This window comes from Fistularia commersonii, chromosome 2 (assembly GCF_037954325.1).
Source record: "Fistularia commersonii isolate RoL2024-O1a breed Wild chromosome 2, RoL_Fcom_v1.0, whole genome shotgun sequence".
Taxonomy (NCBI): Eukaryota; Metazoa; Chordata; class Actinopteri; order Syngnathiformes; family Fistulariidae; genus Fistularia; species Fistularia commersonii.
This window is the reverse complement of record NC_141285.1, coordinates 478901-501927: the sequence shown is the minus strand read 5'-3', so window position 1 is coordinate 501927 and position 23027 is coordinate 478901. Positions and strand designations below refer to the sequence as shown.

Genomic DNA, 23027 nt, shown 5'->3' with positions numbered 1-23027 from the left:
TGTGTTGCTTCCTGAGTGGACACTATGATTTCACACAAGTGCGATTGACTTGGAGTTACATTGTGTTGTTCAAGTGTTCCCTTTATTTTTTTGAGCAGTATACATACATATATATATATATATATATATATATATGTATGTATATATATAATATGTATGTGTTCACTATAATTTCTTTTACTCCTGGACTATAGGAGAAATACAATTTCAATCCTGTGTATGTGTGAAAAAACTCCTGGCAGCGTCGACGATAAAGGACTAATCGCTCACATTCAAATGAAAGAAAACTATGAGATGAGATGAGAACAACTTTATTTATCCCGAAGGAAATTGTTGTGCCAGAGTTTCAAGCAAAAACATAACAGTAATAGATGATAGCAGGAAGGAGGGAGAATAAGAAATACAATAAAATATAAAGTGTCAAGGTTAAGGCTATCAAGTGTTTTAAGGTCTTAAGTACAAAGATCCGTGCTAATTTCCATTTCATGTTTCACGTGAGCTCCTCCGTGTCCCCTCGGTCTCCCAGGTCGGCAAAGACGACCTGGAAGTCAGTAAGACCCCGGCGGCGGCGGCGGCGGTGGCGGCGGCGTCCAAAGCGCAGCTCAATCACCCGCTGGTCAACCAGTACAGCCTGACGCTGGGCCAGGACCTGGGCCAGCACGACACCAAGTCCCTGATCAAGTGCGTGGAGACGCTGTCCTTCATCGTCCGCGACGCCGCCCACGTCACGCCGGACAACTTCGAGCTGTGCGTCAGAGCCATCCGGGTGTTCGTGGAGGCCAGCCTCAACGGAGGTGGGTCCCAAACGGAGGAGAAACTTCGCTCGCGGGTCGACTCGTGCAAAGTCGTGTTTAGACAGGAAAATGGAGCGTACCGCTCGGCGCGGGGGTGCCGAAAGAAAAAAAGAGAGCGTTATTTTGTCTGTGTCTCGTTTATCTTTACAGTGCAGTTTATTTAGAATTGCCAAAAACAAACAAATAAACATGATATCCCCCGTCGCGGTGGTTCCCCGACCCCCCGCAGCAGTTGACATGGAATCCTCCTGCCGGGCGCTCGCTGCGGCTTCTCTCTAGTTGCAAGGTTGTTGTTTGGATTCCCTCCCTCCCCCTGGTGAACGCTGCCAATATAAAACCTTTTCTTTCCAATATACAATTCCAACAAACATGACAGTATCAAATTTCATCACGGCGTTGACAAGACCGTCCTCCTCTTCATCCTCAATGATTCCCATGTATTTTAATATTTCGAACACGCGTGTGCGGACGCTGCGTTCGGCCCCGGCTACGCGGAAGAATCGGAAGAAACGGCGGGTAAATTGTGCATGTATGTGTTGGAGCGGGGTTGAGTAGCGCGGCGTGCGCGGCGAAGGGAGGGTCGTCTTCAGCAGAGCAGACGGCGTGTTGACCTTCGCCCGCCCGCAGGTTACCGCGTCCACGACAAGAAGAAGAGCCACAAGTACGACACGGCCAAGTCCCGGCTGAGGAAGAAGGCCGGGGGCCGGGAGAGGGAAAGCGGCGGCGGAGGCGGCGGCGGCGGGCGGCGAGGCGGCGGCAGGACCTCCGGCCAGCGGCCGTCGCGTTCCCACAGCGACGAGGAGGAGGACGAAGGCGTGCCGGCCAGCTACCACACGGTGTCTTTACAGGTTAGTCAGGATGTAAGTACAGAAGCCCTCTTTACCCTTCTACCTCCCGTCGGTTCCACACCTCCACTGAAAACACCTTCACTTCCTCCAAAGGAAACCCAAACATTGTTCCTGAAGCAGTTTAAGCTGTAACTTTGGCTGTCGGTGTGGACGATAAAGGACACGCTCACACCAGCAAATTTAAAATCTGTATATTGTATTCATCCTATTTTTATAATACTTCTTCACCCAATTTACATGTTTAAGAAACGCCATATAAATAACAAAAAATCGAAAATTCATTAAAGTCATTCCTACCATGAAACAAAATCCTGCTAATGATCAATGATAAACATTTGTCATTTAATATTTTTAATAACAATAATAATAAAAAATTATAAACACAAAGGGTCACATAGATAACTATCATTTCTCGTTATATTAATTGGACATTGCTTTTCATTTGAATTAATGTGGACTTTTCCATTTTAAGAGTTAACAGTAATTTTAACTATTCAAAAGAATTCTATTAAAGGTGATTTTTTTTTTGTCTGATCTTTGTTGTGGCGCCCCCTGATGGACACGCCGCCCGAAGCCTCCGCCTGCATTGCCTTGATGGTCTCGTTCGGCCGCGGTCATTCCTGCCGCACACACACACACACACACACACACACACACACACACACACACACACAGACAAACACGCACTGTCCGTACATTACAGAAATCAAAGATGCATTGAAAGCAGCAAACCGTCACTAAATTTAAAACATAAATGGGGGATGAAATGGTCATTTCAGTCAAAGTCCAGATGGACATCATTGTGTCCAAACACGAGAGACCAAAGTGTAAACACAGATCTGAACACGTTTGTCCGCCGTGTCCGACTCAAAATCACTTTTTCTCCAGTCGTTTGTAACCATGGGAACCTCCCTGTTTTATAAGATCCCAGCGAGATCATTGGACGGTAACGGCGCCGCTCTCCCGTTCGTATCGACCCGCATCGCTTCTAGTCATGGCTTTCCTGTGTGTGTGTGTGTGTGTGTGTGTGTGTGTGTGTGTGTGTGTGTGTGTGTGTGTTAATGCAGCTCCTGGATCTGATGCACACACTGCACACCCGTGCGGCCACCATCTACAGCTCCTGGGCGGAGGAGCAGCACCTGTTGGAGGCGGCGGGCCGGAGGATCGAGGCCGACTCGCAGACGCTGTGGGGCAGCTGCTGGTGCCCGCTGCTCCAAGGTGCCTCCCGTTTGATTATCGTAATATTTAAAGATGGCGGCGCGGCGCCTCGTTCCACCGTAACCCGTCTGGAATGGAACCCGCAGGGATCGCGTGGCTGTGCTGCGACGCCCGGCGGCAGGTCCGCATGCAGGCCCTCACCTACCTCCAGAGGGCGCTGCTGGTCCACGACCTGCAGACGCTGCACGCCGCCGAGTGGGAGTCCTGCTTCAACAAGGTGAGCGTCGGCCGCCCGCGCGGGAGGACGCGGAGGACTCGGGGTTGACGGCGCCAACCTGTGCGCAGGTGCTGTTCCCGCTGCTGACCAAACTGCTGGACAACATCAGCCCGGCGGACGTGGGCGGCATGGAGGAGACCAGGATGCGAGCCTGCACCCTCCTCTCCAAGGTCGGCTCGTCCCGCCGCCTCCGTCCCCGACGGGGGGTCGACCCCGACCCGACCTCCGACCCCGACCCGCTGACCTGGCTTCTCCCGTCTCCAGGTCTTCCTGCAGCACCTCTCGCCCCTGCTGTCCCTGCCCACCTTCGCCGCCCTGTGGCTCACCATCCTGGACTTCATGGATAAGTACATGCACGCCGGATCCAGCGACCTGCTGGTGAGGAGACCCCGCCCCGACGTAAACCTCGCGAACGGAGGAGTCTGGTGTTTCGGAGGATAACGTGCGCGTGTGTCTAGCTGGAGGCCATCCCGGAGTCGCTGAAGAACATGCTGCTGGTGATGGACACGGCCGGGATCTTCCACAGCGCCGACTCCAGGACGGGCTACTCCGACCTGTGGGAGATCACCTGGGAGAGGATCGTCTGCTTCCTGCCTCACCTGCGGGAGGAGCTCTTCAAGCAGACCGTCCTGCCGGGTAACGGAGCGCCGCTTTCTGAACACGCCGGGAAACCCGGGGTGGCGTCTCACCTTTCAAAGAAAATGCTTGTTAAATCTTGGATGTTGATAGCAAGGCGACCCTCACCGTGAAGAAGAAAACATTTATTGTCACAGTCGGTTTTCGAGATTCAAAGCGTTTATTGTCACGTGCACAGTATAGAAACGGGTTTCCCTCGACTTTGTGCTGAGAGACAGAGTGTAAACATTATTCTAGATATAATTCTAGATATGCGGTGCAGTGAGACGTTCGGCTCAGCTCGGCGCGCTCGCGCAAGGACCAGTGCAGTTTAAGTGTCAGTCGACTTTACATGAAGAGTCCGATGGCGGTCGAGGAGAACGAGTTCTTTCCTCCCGTCGGAGCTACCGGAGTGTGAGACGTCGAACGGAGCCGCTCACCTTCTCAACCTCATGACCTTGGAGGACCAGCGGCCGATGAGGTCTTTGCTCCTTCCTCACGTCCACCGTCATCTCCCTGGTCGTGTCCGTGTGGAGGGTGAGGTCGTCGTCCTCGCATCGCTTCTCCGGACCGCCCGCCTCCGTCCCGCGGGACGTTTCCTCTCCGCCGGCGATGCGTCCCGTCACCGCCGTGTCGTCGGCGAACCTCAGAAGGAAGTGGTCCTGGCAGTGGTGGGCGAGCAGGTGTAGAGGACGGGCCGGGGACTCGTCCCTGAGGAACGCCCGCGTTCATTTTGCCGACATTTTGTTTGTTGACTTGTGGGCGATGACGGCGTTGAATGAGGAGCTGGAGTCCACGAAGAGCATCCTGATGCAGGAGGCGGGAGAGGGAGCGGCGGTCCTGGCGTCTGAGGCCGACCCCTTGGCCAGGATGCCAGCTGCAGGGGGTCTGGGTTCTGGACGTGGGCCGGCGCCGCCCTCCGGAAGAACTGGGTGCAGATCAGAGTGAGCTCTCCTGGCCCGGAGGCGGGCGCTCCTCCCAGGGAGGGGAACGCCCGCCGTGTTCTTGAAGCGGGCAAGGACGCCGCTCTGGCCGACGGAGAGCCCGGAGATTTCGGCGAGAACGTCAGCCGGCTTATTTTCACATCGGTGAAACTCCACCACTGCGTTCAACCTGTGGTGGATGCACCGTGAGCTGAAGGCAGCCGCGGGAGCGCCGACACTTTGGAGAGGAGGCGCCGGGAATCGGACGTCTCTGAGCCGCACCGCCGCCGAAAAAGCCAAAGTCAGCTTTAGGGTCAATTTTTCAACATGTGCTGGACGTACAGAGGACGTTTGTCACTCTCCCACTGTGACCTGACATGAGCGAAATTAGAATAACAATTTAAGAATGCAAAGTGACGGTAAAAAGTGCTCTGTTTCTTAAACATTAAAATAAGACTTTAGCTTCAGTTGTTTGTGTGCAACATATAAATGTTTGTTTATTTGAGGAACCAGTTTCAGATTTTTAGATCCTTTCCCGTGTTTCTGAGCCGTCCTCGTCTCTCTGGGTTGGATCGAGAATTATTTTTTATCAATTAAGATGCTGCGTGCAAAACTCTAAAACACATGCAGATCCGGTCCTTTCTCAGCGTCCCATCAAAATCCTCCGTGTTCTGCTGTGTGTCAGACCCGGTTCCCGGCCCTCCAGCCGAGCCCGTGCAGCCCTCGCCGTCTGCAGGCCGGCCGCCGTCGCCGCAGGCGCCGTCGCCGCCGCCGTCACTCCACCATCCGGCGACCCCGACGGAGGCGCAGAGCCCCGGCAGGCCGCCGGCGCTGCCTCATGAACCCCAGCCGGCCAGTGCCAACGGTAACACACACACACACACACACACACACCTCAGCTGTTAGGGCACCGTAGAAACAATTTCACACACACACACACACAAAAGTAACAACACATGCCTTTAGGGTGAAGAAAGTAAAGGTCACATTATACTGGAGTCTAAAGGCTACACTGTGTGTGTGTGTGTGTGTGTGTGTGTGTGTGTGTGTGTGTGTGTGTGTGTGTGTGTGTGTGTGTGTGTGTGTGTGTGTGTGTGTGTGTGTGTGTGTGTGTGTGTGTGTGTGTGTGTGTCAACATTCAGCCATTTTTAGAATTGACTTCCAGCGAGTACTTCTTGTGATGGAAAGGGGCGGAGCTTCATTTGCTCACAATGCATCTGTAATTCATTGGTTAAACAACGCGAGCTTCTTATTCCATTTTCTCAAAAGCCCCGATCATGTTGTTTTCTTTGGAAAGCGTCCGTCGCTGCACATTCCACAATGAAATCCTCGTCCGGCAAAACCTTTCCCGCCTTCCGTGCGGAAGCGGTTGATTGAAGCGTCACGGCTCCGAGACGACACGCGTGTCGTTCTCACAACAAATTTGCCAAGATCTATAACCGGCAGGCAGAGGAAGCGTCTCCCGCGGTGGGATTCGCCGGACACTCGCGTCCGAACCGCAATCGATCGGTAAATAAATGCATATGTAGCTCCTGCGGTCCGGCAGTCGGTCGCTAAACAGCTGCCGGGTGGAGGAGCTCCGGTGGACAGCGGGACGCAGCCCGACATGGCCACATGTCGCCCATCCAGGCTCCCGCGCCTTCCGCCGTCCGACGCGAGGAGCCGCGTGTCCGCCGGCTCTTCCGTAACGGGATTCCGGGAAAGAATCGCCATCGGTTCCTCAACCGGAGTTTCTGTCTCGCAGGGTCGGACCGATCGTCTCCGGCGCCCCCGCCCGCCCCCGCCGCGCCTCCGGCCCCGACGCCCCTGAGCCAGTCGCCCCTCATCGTCCAGCCGCTGGCGTCGCCCCTGCAGGTGGGCGTCCCTCCCATGTCCCTCCCCATCATCCTGAACCCGGCGCTCATCGAGGCCACGTCCCCGGTGCCGCTGCTCCCCGGACCCAGACCCACCGGCCCCGCCGACGAGGTCAAGTAGAGGCGCCGGTGACCCAAATCGTGTCCGGCTCCCGCCGCGTCCCTCCCAACTCCCCGCCGCTCCCGACTCCAGCCCGAGACCTCCATCCTCCGGGAGACGGTCCGGCGGTGTTCACCCGCTGGACTTGTTGTTAATGAATCCCAAACCGCCCCGTTTTTTTTACATGTCCTCCTCCTCTTAACACGTTCACCCACCGACGCCGCGCGCCGGCTGCTTTCCACCCGACGAGCGGCGCGTTCAATGACGGGGGCGGAAGTCTGCGGTTGGGATTCATTGGCAGGTAAAGAAGAAAAAAAAAAAGAGAATCTCACATCACTCCTCCTCGCAGGAAATGGTAATCGGGAAAAAGACAAAGTGTAAAAAAAAAATCAAGTGTGTCGCACGGTGACGGCGATGTTCTCTGGATACGACGACGAAGGCCGCGCTCGCGTCCAAAGTCGTCCGGAGGTTCGGACGCAAAACCTCCAGCTGGCGAAGTCACTCTGTTCATTCTGTACATGTACGTACGCAGGTCGGACTGTCGAGAAACCCCCGCGCCTCTGCTTCGACTCCCCTTTTACTCTGTCATTTTCACGCCCCAGAGGGACCTCGCCGTCGTTCCCGAGCGGAGACACCGGAACCGTCGGTGCATCGAGATGAATATCGGACGTGAAAGAGTGCAGTATGTCGTCATGGTGCCCGTTGTTGTTGTTGGTGTAAACCGGCCGTGACCCCGAGGAGCCGGACGAGGGCGCCCTCCTTCGTCTGGCCTTGGTGTGCACAAGGGCCCGGTCACTTTTCCGCTTGTTTCTTCATTTCTATCAAGGTCGTTTTGTAATTTACTCGCAGCCCGTCGAGGAAATCCGAGTGATTTTGGAGGAAAAAAAAAAAGGCAAATCAGACGTCAAAAGATGCTTTTAGAATTGGCAACCAGAGCAAGAAATGAAAAGAAAACACACACAGCGCAGATGGTTTGTTGTGATCGGATTGGATTTCCGTCTGTTCGAGATCTCCCTTCCCAACGGATCGCTGACGCCGGTAACATCAACCGACAGGGGTTTCTCTCGGCTTCGGATCCGAATCCTAAGCTCACGTAACCCCGAGCGATTCTAAAGAGAACAATCTGAAATCCACCTCAACAACTCGGGTTGTTTGTGCGCGATGTCGTCCTCCCTCCAACGACCGGCCTTTTCACCTTTGCTTCCACGTGGACTTTTTATTTCCCCTTCTACTCCGTTGCATGACTGTGCCTTGTGTGCGACATGACCCGACAGCTCGCGACGCACCGCTTTTTTTAATGCCAAATACATCGCCGGGTGGGTCTGCGGCCGTGCACGGGAGGAGCCCCGGCGTCCGTGTTATTTATTGATCGGTTGGGGACGGGCGTCGGGAAGCTCCGGTGTTCGGGACTCTTCTGTGTATCAGGGGCTGATTCTTGCTTGAAACAGAGAAAAACGACGTAAATATAATGTGTATATATAAATGAAAGCTCATGTACTTTTTACAATGTAATAAATCTAATGTTAAGAACGCGTTGCCGTCACTGTCGTCTCTCAGCGCCACGCCATCATCCCGGGACCTCGCACACTTGGAGAGATGATCGTGAAATCGGTATTCGACAACAACGGAAAGAAGAATTATGAGACGAGATGTTTACGGCTGATCGATGCACAAATGTTTCACTTCTTCGTATTTGTATGAGCTCCGGACTTTAAGCTGATTGTGAAGGCCATGGCGGCGCGGTGGTTGGCGCTTCCTCAGCCGTTATCCCTCTGGTTCAATTCCTTTCCACTGTTTTGCATATTTTTTTCCCATTCAACAAAACTTGACCTCAAATTTCCCAGGCAAGGGAACGGTGTGTTTCTCGACGTGGCCCTGTGACTGATGGCGTCCGGTGCAGGTTGAACTCCGCCTCTCCACCAATAAAAGCGGGGATGGGCTCCCTTCCCGTGACCCCGACTGTACGATAAGCAGATCATGAATGAATGAATGGATGCGGAGGCCATTTTGGCCCTGCATTGTGTAGATCTGTAAAGGTCAGCGAGGTCATTGACCCGGTCAGGTCAAGTCAGGTCAGGTCTTTCCCTTCTTTCCGCCATCAGAAAAGCCCTGCCGTATCAAATCATTCATCCTTTCATTGAACCTTTTAGGGCCGATACAAGGGAGGAACTTCACTCGGGTCTCTGGTGTAAAACATCTGAGATTTTTATTTCAAAGCAGAATGAGAACCACAATTTTTTTTCGAAATCATTTTTTAGTAAACTAACTGTATCAGAAACTACAGAGGCCAGGAAAATAACTGCTATATTTGTACATGGAATGTAAAAACATCAGTGAAACAAGCGACCATCATGTAGGGACTCGAATGATCTAACCTAGAAAGAATGCAATCTCTTGAAGGAACAGTTGAACAGAAATGTGAACAGCACTCCACTCACGTATTTTTTTTTCTTCTTTTTTTTCTTCCCCCACATCAACCCCCCTACTGTTACCAGCTACCAACGCCATCGGCGACAAACAACAGTTAGAAAAACACCCCCTAAAACGAGACTCTTCACTTGGAGTCCAGCTTGGCCATTTCCTGAAGGTAGATCCCGATGCTCTCGCTGTCAAACAGAACAAAGTAAATGTTCTTCAGGGAGGAGCTTGTGGACGACACAAAATGGTTGGAGATGGCCTTGAGTATGAGCTGGGCCGCCATCTGTTTGGGGAATCCGTTCCTGTGTGTGTGTGTGTGTGTGTGTGTGTGTGTGTGTGTGTGTGTGTGTGTGTGTGTGTGTGTGTGTGTGTGTGTGTGTGTGTGTGTGTGGGAGGGGGGGGAGACACAGAAGCACCACAGCTCAGGTAAACGACAGGTAAACATCTTAAAATGAACAAAACATGTCAGCCCTGCATCTGTGGCTCCTCCAGGGAGGAAAAGTCAAACTATCTGTGGTTTATTTTGCACCGACACACACACACACACACACACACACACACACACACACACACACAGACGACTTTGTCCTTGTGATCAGGCGCTGCATTCCAACACGTGTTTCTGCTGGCCGGAGGGGGGTTGGTGTGTTTGCAGCCCCGCAACGCGAGAGTGAGCTGTTTGACAACGGCGTCAGCCTGAGAGACGCAGCTTAGTGTTATTAAACACTGGGGTTTGAACAGCTGAGACGTGGCCAAGGCTCCCGGCTGCTCGGTGCTTGGCAGCACGCACACACACACACACACACACACACACACACACACACACACAGACATTTCATACAAGTGTTGTCTTTCCAGAGGCTGATGTCATTGTGTCTTTTCTAATCTTGTTCGATCCTGACCGGTCGAATCAAACCCGTAACATTTGACTTTTGGTCAGCGTGAACCCGGACGCCCCTCCGCCCGAAACGCCGGAGCCGCTTCTAATTATAGGAGATCTGACGGACTGCGGAAAGGTGGTGAAGACGGGCTCCTTTCCTTTCGGCCCCGGGAGTGTCGCCGCGGTCCGGAGACTCTTCTCTGCCAAAAGTGTGTGAACGCCAAAGTCATCTTTCCCGTGAGGGGAAGATCACATGACGGGTGATTTATGAATCCCCTCATCGGCCGAGGCGTCGACTCATGGCAATATTCTGTAAACTATCCGGCCGGTGAGCCGCTGGCCGGAGGAGCGAGTCTGAGGTCGGCGAAGGCAGGAGGCTTCGACGGCCGCGGGGATCTTCGGATCGGGCCCGTTCGCCGGCGGGGCTCCGTCGCGCTCCGGAAAAGGTGTTTTAATGTTTCACGGCTCGACGGCGGAGCACAGAAAATGCGCGGGAGGCCTCGGGTTCGGCCGCCGTCGCCGCCGTCGCCGCCGTCGCTCCGGTCTCGCGGTGCCCTAAATCCAATTGGTATGAAGTGACTCAGCGAGTCACAGAAGCGACACCGAAGCTCGGTTGATGCCGCGTGCAAACGAGCGAAGCTCACGGGACGAGGTCGAAGATGCGCGGTGTCGAACCTCTGGGGGGCGTCGGCCGGTGTTCGCCCGCCCGCCCGCCCGCCCGCCCGCTCGCTCCGACCGTCCTTTCCTCCGGCGCGACTCCGCTCGGCCCTTTGGTCGTTTCCCTCAGCGGCCACTGCCCGCCGAGGCGACAACAACCGTCTCTTCTGAGAGATAGCCCGCGGAAGCTACGTGTTAGCGCGGCCGCTGCAGCGTCTGGCTTCGCCACGCCCGCCGTCGTTTGTGCGCTTCTTCTTCCAGTGAAGTGATTGGCATCATGGATGAAAGAGTCACGTGGGGCCGCGGTCACGGCCGGTCTGGACCGACACGTCGGGTGATTTGACACCCGACGAAAGCCTCCGCAGAGAATCACGCGGTGACGGGCCCAAACTTTGACTCGTCTGAAAAAGGTGTAGTGAGTTTTGCACTACTAGGAATGAGGCGTGTGTGTGTGTGTGTGTGTGTGTGTGTGTGTGTGTGTGTGTGTGTGTGTGTGTGTGTGTGTGTGTGTCCCTCCACGTGTCGGCGTGCGTCCTCACCGTCCCGCCGGCAGCGAAGGAAAAGCCACGGACTTGAGCTTCTTCTCCTCGGCCGCCGTGAGGCAGTTCTTGACCGTCTTCTCTAGCTGGTCCTCGCACTTCTCGGAGCCCCACTGCGGGACGTTACAGTGGATGATGAAGCGGGCGGCCATCCCGCTGGCCTGGCTCACCGCCACTGCAGACACACACACATTTGTTTTGGGGGCAAAGCTTCGGGATGGCGGCGCGAGAGGAATAGGTATTGATTACGAAGGGGCGGCGAAGACAGAAGCGAGGCGGTGATTTCCTGTATGGCGGTACGTTGGTCCTCGTTGTCCGCTCGGGTCGCTCCCGCAGCCAAGATCTTTCATCTTCTCAGAAGAGCCTGCCTTTTATTTATTGTGGAAACTCTACGTGTCCCACAAAAATCAATAAGCGGACAAATAACTCAGGAAATGCTCATGGCGAGAACTGAAAGATTCAGATCATTATTTGACGCGTCTTTATAAATGAGCATAAAATCAACCGCTGGAAACAATTTTGTCCTTAAAAAGCTGGAAGGGAACAGACGCTCGAGCGGCGTGCGCTCACAACTTCCTGTCTAAGCTCCGCCCCTCTCGGGGTCAAGGAGGGAAGGGAAGCCGATGAAGACGACGAGAAAGACACGGCAGAACCTCGGCGCACAAACTGAACTCTGAATACAAAACCAAGTTTCCCGTTGAAATCGGTGAAAATCCTATTGATCCCTTTCCTTTGAAGCTTTGTTTTTTTTTTTTATTTGAGGCAAAAATACAGAAAGGAATTAAAGACAAGCTTCACTATGAACGTGTTTCTGGTGGGTTTTTTGGTTCTTCTTGCCGGTACGTGTAGGCCTTCACAAAATCAGCAAAGGTAAAGCCTCCTCTGCATCGGGCCCTCGCTAACGTCACCGATCTGAAGTAACGGTGACTTTTCAACTTCCTCTCAAACCCGAGACCTTTGCTTCCTTAACGCTGTCGCCCTGCGGGCCGTCAGCCGTCTGCAGGCCATCTTTGGCCTTCAGGGCGGGGCGGAAGGTTGACTCGGCCACGTGGCAGAGGTCGGAGAGAGCGCTGCTCTCGCGTCGAGCTATTATGTCCTTCTCCAGATGGACTGTAATTCTCAGCTTCTTCTGAAGGTCACTCGTAGCTCCTCTGGGAGCCGGAGTCAGGCTAACTTACTGAAAAAAGGAACGCCAAGTGTTTCGACGGGACGCCGCCGCCGCGCCACGCTGCAGAAATCCCACCAGCCTGTTTCCAAGTGCGTCCGTGCGGCGAGGCTCGCTCGCGGCGCCGTTCCAACGCGTTGGAAGGCCGATGGGTTTGCGAGTCGGGCGTTCATGAGCCGAGGTTCCGCTGCGCTTTGAGTTTGGGCAAAAGTAAACCCTTTCATCTGAAGTACTTTCCAAAGTAAGTTCTTACGAATCCAGAGTCGAACCCGGTCGAAGCCCGCGGGCTCGTTCTGAGCTTGGTGTGCACGGAGGTTCCTTCCAGGAACAAGCGCACTTTGGATCGATGAGTGAAAGGAAGCGTCATCACTCTTCACGTCACCTTTCAAGTTTACCTGACGCCACCTCCAGAGGCCCCTGAGATTTTCGCAGCTCCTTCACTCCGTCCATGAACTCGCGTCCCCCCGCTTTCTCCAAGGCGTTTCCTGGGGACGCACAGAGCGGCTGAAGCGGGAGGGCCGAGCCCGGCGAAACCGTGGCGGGAAAGAACGGGACGGACCTCTGCCCGCTTACCTACTCCGTCTTTGAGGTCCATCTCGGCGTTGGTGGGGTTGATGATGGCCTCCACCTTGATCATTCCGATTTTGCTGATTTCGCTCTCTGTTAGCGACAGCTGTGGATTCACAGCGGGTTACGTGAGGAGGGTTCGAGGGGACGCGATCCAAGTCCTTACCGGCCGCCGGCGTGGTACCTTTTGTCCCAGGAACAAGCTCTTCGCCGAGAGGATGGTGAATCCGTCTCCGGGGCCGTCTTCCACCGTGGAATTCGGTACCGACTCTTTGTCGTTGTCTGTGTTCTTTGTCGAGAGAGAGGACGGACGGCTCGTTAGACACGGGGGTCGAAGACGCGCCGAAAGACAAGAGCAATTCGAGGCGGGCGAAGCTCTTTGGGGGCGACCGTCACGTTTTCACCTTTGGCTTCCTAAGAGGTCGTATCTATTGTGTTCCACGCAAAGTCCAACGTCCCCTTACGTGGACGTCGATTTACTGAAAAACTAAATCATGTCGAAGGGCGACGGCGAATCTTTTACATGTATCATGTCCCGATAAGCCTAAAGAGTGTAAAGAGAAATTATAAAAGGCTACAAAACAAGACGTAAGGTCTTGGGACTTAAAATAATTGACTACAACGCACAATCTCTGCTGAGAAAGTTACAGGGTGAGCAACGAGCCGAAGGAAGGCTCCGTCTCTGCTGGCCGATGAAACCGAATTCACGGGCGTTATCATGACGGTTGGGATTTGGGCGGGCGCCCGCACACGGGTGGAGCGGACATGTTCGGCGTTCAGCTTCGCCGACGTGTTTGACCGGATCCAGATTTCGGACACTCGGTCCAGAGTAGGACGCTCCCCTGGAGGCTCCTGTACACTCGTCAGATTAGGGGATCCTTATTACCACACGTTATGTTTACATGATGTGATGTCATTCTATGAGTAACGCATAACACAGGTTCACATCCTAGAATATCACCTGGCTCCAATACAGACGAAAACATCCCCTGCCCTTATCACCCCGGAGACAGCAGCGGCCATTTTTGTATTAAATACCAAAGAAACATTTAGAAAGATGTTTCCCTCTCTGGCTCTCGGGGTATCAGATTCGCTGGGATAAGAGTGAATTACAGCCCGTTTACGAGGGTCGGCAGAACCCGACAAGAACTCCGTGCCCTCTGAGGTCAGCCTTCTCACGCCTTCAGACTCCAGTCAAATGATCGACTCACACCGGCTCACGTCTCAAGGCCTGTTTTCTGGCGTCTTACGTCTCAGACCAAAGACCGTGGCTCTCACATCTAAACACACTGAAAAGACTCATGGAAAACAACAACGAGCAGATTCTTTCAGCATTGTTTTGCCACCTTGCAATCTTTTCAATGGGTTTTTGCAGAGCCTTTGCCATTTCGGTCCAATAATCAGAATCGGAGAAACTTTATTAATCCCTATTTACCTTTATGATTTCCTTTGCGAGTTCTCTACAACTGCTAAACATCAGAGGTGTTGCATTTCTGTCATCCGCCGAGTTTATCGCAGTCATTTTAACGTTTCCATCTTTGTTTGTCTGGCAGCAGAAGGCTGAGCACAACGATGCGGTGTTAAAATGAGGTTCAACTCTGTCTCCCATATTTCTGATGTTATCACTGAAAATGATGATTTTTTTTTTCAATCGACTTGGCTAATAGACTTTATGTCTTCTGAGCAGCGACAAATAAGACATGAAACTAATTATTCGGCGAGATGTTGGCAGAGCTGGACCGGAGGCCTGGTAGGATGCAGAGGTGCAGGTAACCCGCTGAGGAATTTTGGAAAACATGTTATGAGCGACTCCTGCTGGACACAAACTGATACCGTTTGCTGTTAGAAAGCGGTTGCGGTAAACTAAAAACAGCTTATTTGAGATTTATTGGATTATCCCCTCCCGACCAGTGCATAACCTTCTCCCTCTTCGGGGTGCACTAATACAGCCAGATTCCATGTTGTACTTTGGACAGAAAGTCGCTTTTCCATTCTACTTGTTTGTTCGTTGACGTTTTTTCTGTCGAGCTAACTTTTCTGACGTGAACCGCTGCGCGCCCGTGGGAGTCTTGTTTCAATGTCAAAGCTCATCGAGAAACCAGAGACAGCGAGGCCTCCACAGGTGAAAACCACGGCTCAAATTAATCTGTAAATCCGTTTTTGAAGGCGTGGATTATCGACAAACCGATATCAGCGTTCAAATATTTAAAGGTGTTCTGAGGGCGGCAGCAGGGAAAGGCACGCTGATTCAAATCGCTGATCTGATTACAATGCCGCTGTTTAGCCATTTGTTTTTAGACATTTTTCTTTACGATGCACTCCAATTTGCTTCTCCATTACGATCCCAGTCTTGTTTTACCCGAATACCTATTTAGATATATTAAGCATGCGGCGCATACTTCTTATACTGAAGTCCCTCTAAGTGACGCGAACCGCCGTGAACCCACTGACCTTTGGCTTGCGGCCTCGTTTCCCTTTCATCTTTTTGAAGGGTTTGACGGGCTTCTTGCTCTTGGAACGTTCTTCCTGCTTCTCGGGGACGGAGGACTGGCTGTCCACCTTCACCCTGCCTCCCCTCTTCTTGGACAGCAGCTCCGGGTGGATCCGAGGCAGAACCCCTCCATTCGATATGGTCACGCCTCGCAGGAGCTGACGGGCGACACATGCGGACTTGTAGTGGTGCACGCCTGCCGGACGGTCCTCCGCTTCAACGACGGCGTGAACGAGACGCCTACATCGCACGCCGTGACTTTAGATGCAAACATTTACGAAGCCTCGGGGCACGTCGTCCACCGGCGGAAGGTGTGTTTTCGCAACATGCCGTCGTATACGTTTTCCTTCATCTATACACTTATCTGCTCTTTCAAGGATACAACTTCAATAGCTGGAATTTTCCCGTCGTTTTTTTATTTTATTTTTTTTACAATGTCTTATTTTTCGTTCTTTTTCATTTTCTCGTTTAATTTCTTGCCTTATTTTTTTTTAGATAATTATCTGTTGATTTTTTTTTTTCTCCCCCACAATACTTTTGCGCTTCAGGCAATTTTAGGTAATTTCTTGCAAATGTTGCTGAGTTGTAGGAACTATTTTGCTCTTTTAAAGATTTTAAGGTGTCTTCCTGGCTTACAAATAGTTCCTTTGTCATTTTAAGTGAATGATCTATTGGATGTAGCGACGGTTCTGCACGCAGAGCTGAGTCTTGTGCAAGTGAAGGGTGGCGTCACCTGGTTGAGCTCTTCGTCATTGGCCACGGCCAGTTTGATGTGCCTCGGAGTTATTCTGCCCTTCTTGTTGTCTCGTGCCGCGTTTCCTGCCAGCTCCAAGATCTCAGCTGAGGGCAGAATAAATAGTGTGAAACAGTGTGTGTTCTTGTACTTAAACATGTTTACTCTTCACGCTGTGACTCTCGGTCTGTCAGGACAACAGTCAAGATGATTTTCCAGTCGTTGTGTTGCGGCCCTGGTATGTACACAGACAAAGAAATCACTCCAATGAACACTCCAAAACACAAAGATGTTTTCTCCTGAAGATGTGCAAAAGTTTGCTTTGTCTCTTATTAAGAGGATTGCAAAATGAAGACAAAACAAACAAGGGCTAGAGCTGATGCTTTTTACAAATATAGCCTTATGGAATTTGTGAGAAATCAATGCGTACACTTTATGACCAAAGCATCTTAAAAAGCAAAACCTGGAAACACAGGAGCGATACACAAATATCATGTGCGTCTCTTGTTTCCTGCAATAATGTTTAGTGGAAATGTAGGTTGCTGAAATGCCTCTGAAAAGCTGCGGGTTCAGACGTATTCATAAGCATTTTGTTGAAATCAATGAATTTAAATAGAAGAAAATCAATCACCGACCTAAAGCCGGTTTACATCAATTTAATCTTAAAAACATGTGAATTCTGAATTGTCACATTTTTCCCGCTCCGTCAGGCTTTCAAATATCAAGCGATATCAGGTAAATTCAGGTAAATCATCAGGTAAATTCTTTCAAATTATTTCCCCACGATTTTCAGAGGGTTTTGTCGATGACTCCTTTTCATTTTTGTCATCGTAAAAACAGTTGCCAAACCAACACTGAACTATATTCATTTTATCCCCACATCTAAATCACACACTATCCTTGACCATCCAATGACCCACCCCAGGATTCAGACACTAACATTACTCCTCCCGGCGTCTGTCTTCAGGACATCCACGGTATGACGCAGCAGACTCCACTTCATGTATAAAATGCTGCCCGGCTCTGCTCTGAAGCTGCACACTGTGAGCCGAAGCCGTATGAAATGTAGCATTACATACGTAGCTATTCATACCCTCGCCTTGAAAATGGAGATCCACAAAACATTCACGATGAAAGTGTAAAATTGTACGTGCATTTAGTGACTCCTACCTGCCAGGTATTCGATAACCGCGGCCATGTAGACAGGAGCCCCCATGCCGATGCGGTATTTGTGCGTCCCTGTGCGCAGGTACCTCATCATCCTGCCGACGGGGAAGATGACCCCGGCCCGAGCGGAGCGGGACAGCTTGGTAGCCTTCTTCTTCGCCCCCCTGGCTGACATCTTGCTCTGGATGAACAGCACCACACGTGAGACGCCGGGCGGCGTAACAAACAAGGTGCACACACAATTCCCAAAGTTCCCAAAATGAGTGCGCTTTTTTTTTTTTTTTTTTTTTCACCCTCGAAACCGAGGAAATTTTCAGCCACTAAAAATACTTTTTGTAAAATTTCATCAACAGTCCCAATGTTTTAGTCTGCTAATGTAGTGTACACTAGCAAAGACTAAAATATTGGGACTTTTACGTGGATATTTCAACATCTTGGAAAAATGCCACAAACACACAGTCGTTAAACTTTCATTTTGAGAAACAGTTGTCCATATTCTGCAAAGAATTAACTCAAAACCTGAAAAAAAAAATACATCGAACCACTTTTCGCTAAGCTCGCAAATGGAAATCAAATTATAATTTGTATACCAAAACACTTATCCAAATAAGTCTGGATACTGAAGAAGAGGGACTCTGAATACATTGTTTTTATTCCCGTTCCAGCTTCTTTTGGAGCAGCGCTTGACTTTCTGACAACCTCTAACATGATCAAATACAACTGATATCAATTTCCACTTGGGCATTCCTTTTAGTGCTGAGCTGTCATCAAGACATATGAATAATATGTTGACAACATTCTCAACTGTTTAGAAACACTTGGGAAATCGTACTTTATTCCATGTTTGTCCATGTTTTTCCAATAATATGCAGTGTGAAGGGTGTATAACAAGGAAAAAAATAGATGCACGCACATTCATTCATTATCTATAACGCCTTGTCCTGCAGTCAGGGACCTTCAAGCACGAAGCACTGCATCGCAGACAGAAATATAGGTGTGGATCTTATCCCATTCAAGTTATGCGTCACTGTAATACTTTAAGGTCGTTTTACTGAGGCACTCGACATTTGTAACTTTACTTCTTCTTATATCGTAACCATGAGTTCATAAAAAAGCAGCCGGTCTCACTCTATTTATTCTTTTCACGGCCCAAAAGACGTTAAATAATTTAACCGGGTTTCAGGAAGGAGCCACAGTTACATGTCCCGGAGGGGAAGGTGACCGCATCTTCACTTGACCTTTGCCCCCAAGTTTCTCACACACACACACACACACACACACACACACACACACACACACACACACACAAGAGCAGCACTGCTGATCGAGCTGATCGGAATGTTGATCATTACTTACGGAAGTAATGAAAACATTTTAAGCGAACTTGTCCTTTCTTGGCCCCGACGTGGTAATAAGCTGATACTAGATGACAACACGCAACATTTGGCGATCTTTCTTTAAACGAGCAGTGCAGGAAAAGTAAGAGTGTTTGTTTAAAAGTAAGAGTGTGTGGAGGAGATGGGAGGAGGTTGAAGGCTAGTTTTCACGAGTAATAACAGCGAAGGGAAGGACGGCTTTGGACACGTCCTTATTTATAACTGTCCGCCGGCGTCATTTAAAAAAAAATAAAACCTACGTCACATCCCCGGCTAGTATCTGGGTAGCCATGATGAAGTGTGTTTTTTTTTTACATTTATTCCCCTTTTTCCCCTCGCCGTGTCTGTTTTTCTCGCCCGAACGTCCAAGCGCTTCTCCGCCGACTTTCCGGGTGTAAACAAGCGGCCTGCGGCTGCACTCACTCCCCCCGGGGCTCCGCCGTGGACGGACACGACGGCGGACACACCGAACAGAAAAAAAGACGGGAATGTCGACGTTAACACTTCGCTAACATCCTTATTTTTTTGTTCCCGTGATTAGAAAAATCGTGCGGACACGGGAAGCGCCCTTATATAATTTAAAACCGCGCCAGTTGTGTTGTGTATTTAAGCTAGCGCTACCTTTAGCTTGTCATAACCGAACATTCATCCGCACGCCTTTAGCATGCAAGCGAACAATAGACACGGAAAAACACACCAGGTTTATTTCAAGAAGCGCCCCCGTGTTTTTCACGAAAACCCCCGATCCCGTGTGTGTGTGAGTGTGTGTGTGTGTGTGTGTGTGTGGAGGAAGAGGAGGAGGAGGAGGAGGAGGAGGAGGAGGAGGAGAAGGAGGAGGAGGAGAAGGAGGGGGATCTAATCAGACATGGAAAGTGCGGCGTCCCCCGCCGTCGATCCCGGATATGCGCCGAGCCGTGAAGAAGGGAAAACGGCGAGGAAAGAAACAGTTTATACCTGTTCGGTCGTCCTTTGAGGCGGTAGCCCGGAACGCTGCTGCCGCTGCCGCTGCTGCTGCTGCTCGCTGGCCGACGGGGCGCCGCTCGTCCGGGGGGGGGGATGTGTTGTTGTTTGCTGTCCTTGTGCGTAATCTCGTTTCCCAGGCTCGGGAAGAAGGGGGGGAAGAAGAAGAAGAAGAAGAAGGGGAAAAAAAGGAAAAAAAAAAAACAAAAAGCACACGGAGAGCGGGCAGGAGCGGCGTAGACTGGTCGGAGGCTGGCTCTCCGCTACTGATGCTGCAAAGGGGAAAAATTCAAGAGAAAACGCCCCCTTGACATGGCTTCGAGAGGGGAATGTGGAGAGAATAGAGACGCGGCTCCGTCCTCATGACACGTCTGACAAAAATGTTTATGTATGAAAGGGTCACTCGGAAAAACTTGGCATTTTTTATTTTATTTTTTTTTGCCTTTCGCTTTGTTTTGGCCGAAAGCGCGGAGAAAGCGTCTCCTCCGCTCGATCCCGAGTCTAACAGGTGAGCGGGCGGCCAGGCGGCATCAAAGGCGACATCAAAGGGACCGGAGAGCCGCGGCGGCCAATCAGAGCCTCCGCCTCCATCTTTGATGTGCCAAAGCCAATCTCCGCCATGCACAAAGAGGGCTCGCGCGCTCTCCGGTTTGCTAATTATTATTATTATTATTATCATTATTATTATTATCGTTATTATTATCATTATTATTATTATTATTGTTATTTTTGCACATCGTTTTTTTTTTTCTTTTTGCAGTAAGAAAACAAATCGGAGTTCGCGCACGAGCACGCGCTCTCCTTGAACGTCCCCGAAATCTCACGCGCACGCGCACACGCCACTCACGTCTGCGTGGAAAAAAAAAAAAACCGCCACCATGTTGCCTTTGAAATGGAAATGACACACACACACACACACACACACACACACACTTGCACACGTCCGCTTGTGTGGTGTGTGTTGGGCGCCCGGACCCGCCAATATTTGCACGCGTGGAATCATCCGGAGTGCACGCCGTGTGCGTGACGTCCCATGTGATCAATATGATTATCGATCAGCGTGTGTTGGCGCTGGTCCTTGTCCGAGGTCAGACTGCCATCAAGGGGTTAAGTACACGCGGGAATATTTATTGATGATTTTTTTTTCATGTGACGACACAAATTTTCCCGAGCTTGATTTTTATAAATCTTATATTTTTCGCTCCTCTGACATCATGCGTCCATTTGAAGCCCCTGCTGTTTCCGTGCTCCTTCTATCTCCGCTGTCCAGGCTGCAACCCAAGCTGTTTCTTGGTGATTTCATTGAGAACGGTCGAGGCCCGCTGAGGCTCCGACTTCACCACAATCACATCTTGCAGAGGAGCTTATTCGCCGTTTGATCGGCAGCGGATAGCGGCTCACGTTGAAAATGTCACATCGGCTTTCTTTCTTTCTTCACAAGTACAAACTGTAGCGCACAGAAAAGCGCATTTAATTTTAAAAAGTGATTCCCTTTACTTGTAAACGAAGTCCACGCAAGTCCGATTTAGAAAATTGTCCGAGATTGGATATGCTTTCCACCATTTGGAGAGTGAGGAGAGGAAAAAAAAATAATGGATGGCCTCTTTTGAGTAGCTAACTGTGGCTGTGAGGCGTAGCGCCCCCTACCGTGAGGCAGGAGAACTGCGTGCCTCACCTGCCCGCTCTTGGAGGCCGTTTTACAATTGCTCAGCACAAGAAACGAATGCTGCATGCACAGCCGTTGATAAAAAAACACCGTACGTTGGAAATGTAGTCCGCGTAGCAAAAGAGTTTCCACATTTGAATAGCGACATGAAGAGGCAGCAGGGCGGTGTTCGTGCAGAGCGAGCCGGCAGTCAGCCGTCATGGAGGCGCAACAGTCCGCTGCCTCTTCTGGCTATTTGAACAGTCAATGTGAAAATCCAGTCGTTTTGAATGAAAAACTGGTGAAATTCAATGAAAAATAAATTTCTGGTGCAAATCGCCACCGATCAATACAACCATTTCATTCTTTTTCCCATTTGACATTTTTTTTTTTTCCGCTCTCCAGGCCTCTCCTGCCTCCCCTGACTGCACGGCATCGCTTCACATCCACCACCGTCTTTTTATTCACAGACACAATCTACTTCTTATCCAGATACTGTAAGTACGCACTTTTTTCACTTAAGTAAAAGTAAACGGCATAATAAATGGACACCGATAACAGTATTTTGGCAGAGGTAGGGGCATTAATATACATACGTATATATATATATATATATATATCAAATATATCAATTACTCAAAGTAATTCAGTGTCCCTGTATGAGGACAATAATGATGAACAGTTACATTGGAAAAAGACAAGTTGGTGAGTTGATAAAGTTCATTCAAGTATAATGAAATCCATTAATAGTCCATCCATCAGTTCAATAATTCACTACTACCTGCAGCAATTAAATGACAAATAAATACATCAATGCATGAATTTAAAAAACCTTCAAAGAAAACAGAAGGCATCAATCCAACACCTTCAACATGTGAGAAAGTATTTAGTGAGTAGGACAGCAACGCGTGCATTTTTTAAGACTACATTTGCATCATTATTATAAATTGCCATCATTTCTTTATTTCTGCAATGATTTCTATGTGTATTCTGCATTTGCTGTAATAAGTTTGACTACATGCAGTTGAACAATCATTTTAAAGTGCTGTGTTCGTTGGCTAAAGGTCTACTCACAGTTTTATTTCTACTATCTTCTCACAATGATTTCTTTACAATTTTATTACTCTGGCTTTTCTCCAGTTTCAAAAAAACATTCCCCGGTATTCATATCATTTTGCAAACTGGAATAAAAAAATGTGAAGAACAATGTAATATTTCCACAGAAAAATGAAATAAAATAAAATAAAATAAAATAAAATAAAATAAATGTGTAGATCCATGGGTTCAGTCTGAAATTTAAAGCTGCAGGTGAACAAAAACCTTAAGAAGAATTGCAATAGCTTAATTTCAGTGTGCATCAAACAAACTAAGCGATGGTTTATGTTGCCGTTTAGAAAGATATTCATTTGACATCATCATTTATTCCATCCCATTTTCTTTTAAAGCGCATATTGATGAGCATTTCTGTGAAAAGCCGGTTGTTTTCAACCTTCGCCTTTTGGAGATGTTTTGATAACTATGCAGTCATTAAGTCTAACAAAACAGCCAAGTAGCTCAGAAGCTAAGGCGTATTACATCACTTACGCAGCAAGAAACAGCTTTTTTTTTTCCCCCTTTTTTCTGCTTTTCTTGATGATTTCACTTCAATTTTTTCCACTCAATTGAGCTTTTGATCTTATCATAATCACTGATGACATTATTTCAAGGTCTTCGTCAGCGAGGGCCCCGAACCCGATGTTTGATCGCTACTTCATCCCAAGGTTATGATAACATGTTGCCGGAGGAATTTTGATGGCCGCCAAAAAACAAACACTGAAACGCGTATGTTTGTGCTGAAAAGATTTTTCTTGAAAGAGCGGAT

At 49.9% G+C, this 23027-nt stretch overlaps 2 protein-coding genes across 8 annotated transcripts in view; one reads left to right on the top strand and one right to left on the bottom strand.

Annotated features, from left to right (window-relative positions):
• The window catches only part of gbf1 (golgi brefeldin A resistant guanine nucleotide exchange factor 1), a 78323-nt gene extending 70230 nt beyond the window's left edge, over positions 1-8093 (top strand). For 4 of the 5 annotated variants that reach the window (XM_086163550.1, XM_086163543.1, XM_086163520.1 and 1 more), the window contains 9 exons: positions 527-794; positions 1422-1654; positions 2710-2860; positions 2947-3077; positions 3146-3247; positions 3342-3455; positions 3536-3713; positions 5301-5480; positions 6360-8093. In XM_086163550.1, coding sequence (XP_086019676.1) covers positions 527-794; positions 1422-1654; positions 2710-2860; positions 2947-3077; positions 3146-3247; positions 3342-3455; positions 3536-3713; positions 5301-5480; positions 6360-6589 — 1587 coding nt within the window. In that variant the 3' untranslated portion in view covers positions 6590-8093. The remainder of the gene's footprint in view (positions 1-526; positions 795-1421; positions 1655-2709; positions 2861-2946; positions 3078-3145; positions 3248-3341; positions 3456-3535; positions 3714-5300; positions 5481-6359) is intronic. The other variant, XM_086163536.1, reaches the window with a different exon arrangement.
• A 657-nt stretch (positions 8094-8750) lies between these two features.
• Positions 8751-19877, bottom strand: macroh2a2 (macroH2A.2 histone). Of its 3 annotated transcripts, none has more exons than XM_086163500.1 (9): positions 19516-19877; positions 17189-17366; positions 16019-16125; positions 15246-15443; positions 12979-13083; positions 12801-12900; positions 12623-12712; positions 11063-11237; positions 8751-9174 (listed from the first exon to the last, which is right to left on the bottom strand). In XM_086163500.1, exons 2-9 carry the CDS (start codon positions 17358-17360, stop codon positions 9123-9125), a joined length of 999 nt encoding a protein of 332 aa, XP_086019626.1. In that variant the 5' UTR covers positions 17361-17366; positions 19516-19877; the 3' UTR covers positions 8751-9122. The 3 variants fall into 3 exon arrangements, with proteins under 3 accessions (XP_086019626.1, XP_086019634.1, XP_086019617.1); XM_086163508.1 differs by having other exon boundaries at positions 8751-9288; positions 19516-19812; XM_086163491.1 differs by lacking the exon at positions 19516-19877 and adding an exon at positions 18542-18690 and having other exon boundaries at positions 8751-9288.
• Between the last annotated feature and the right edge of the window lie 3150 nt (positions 19878-23027).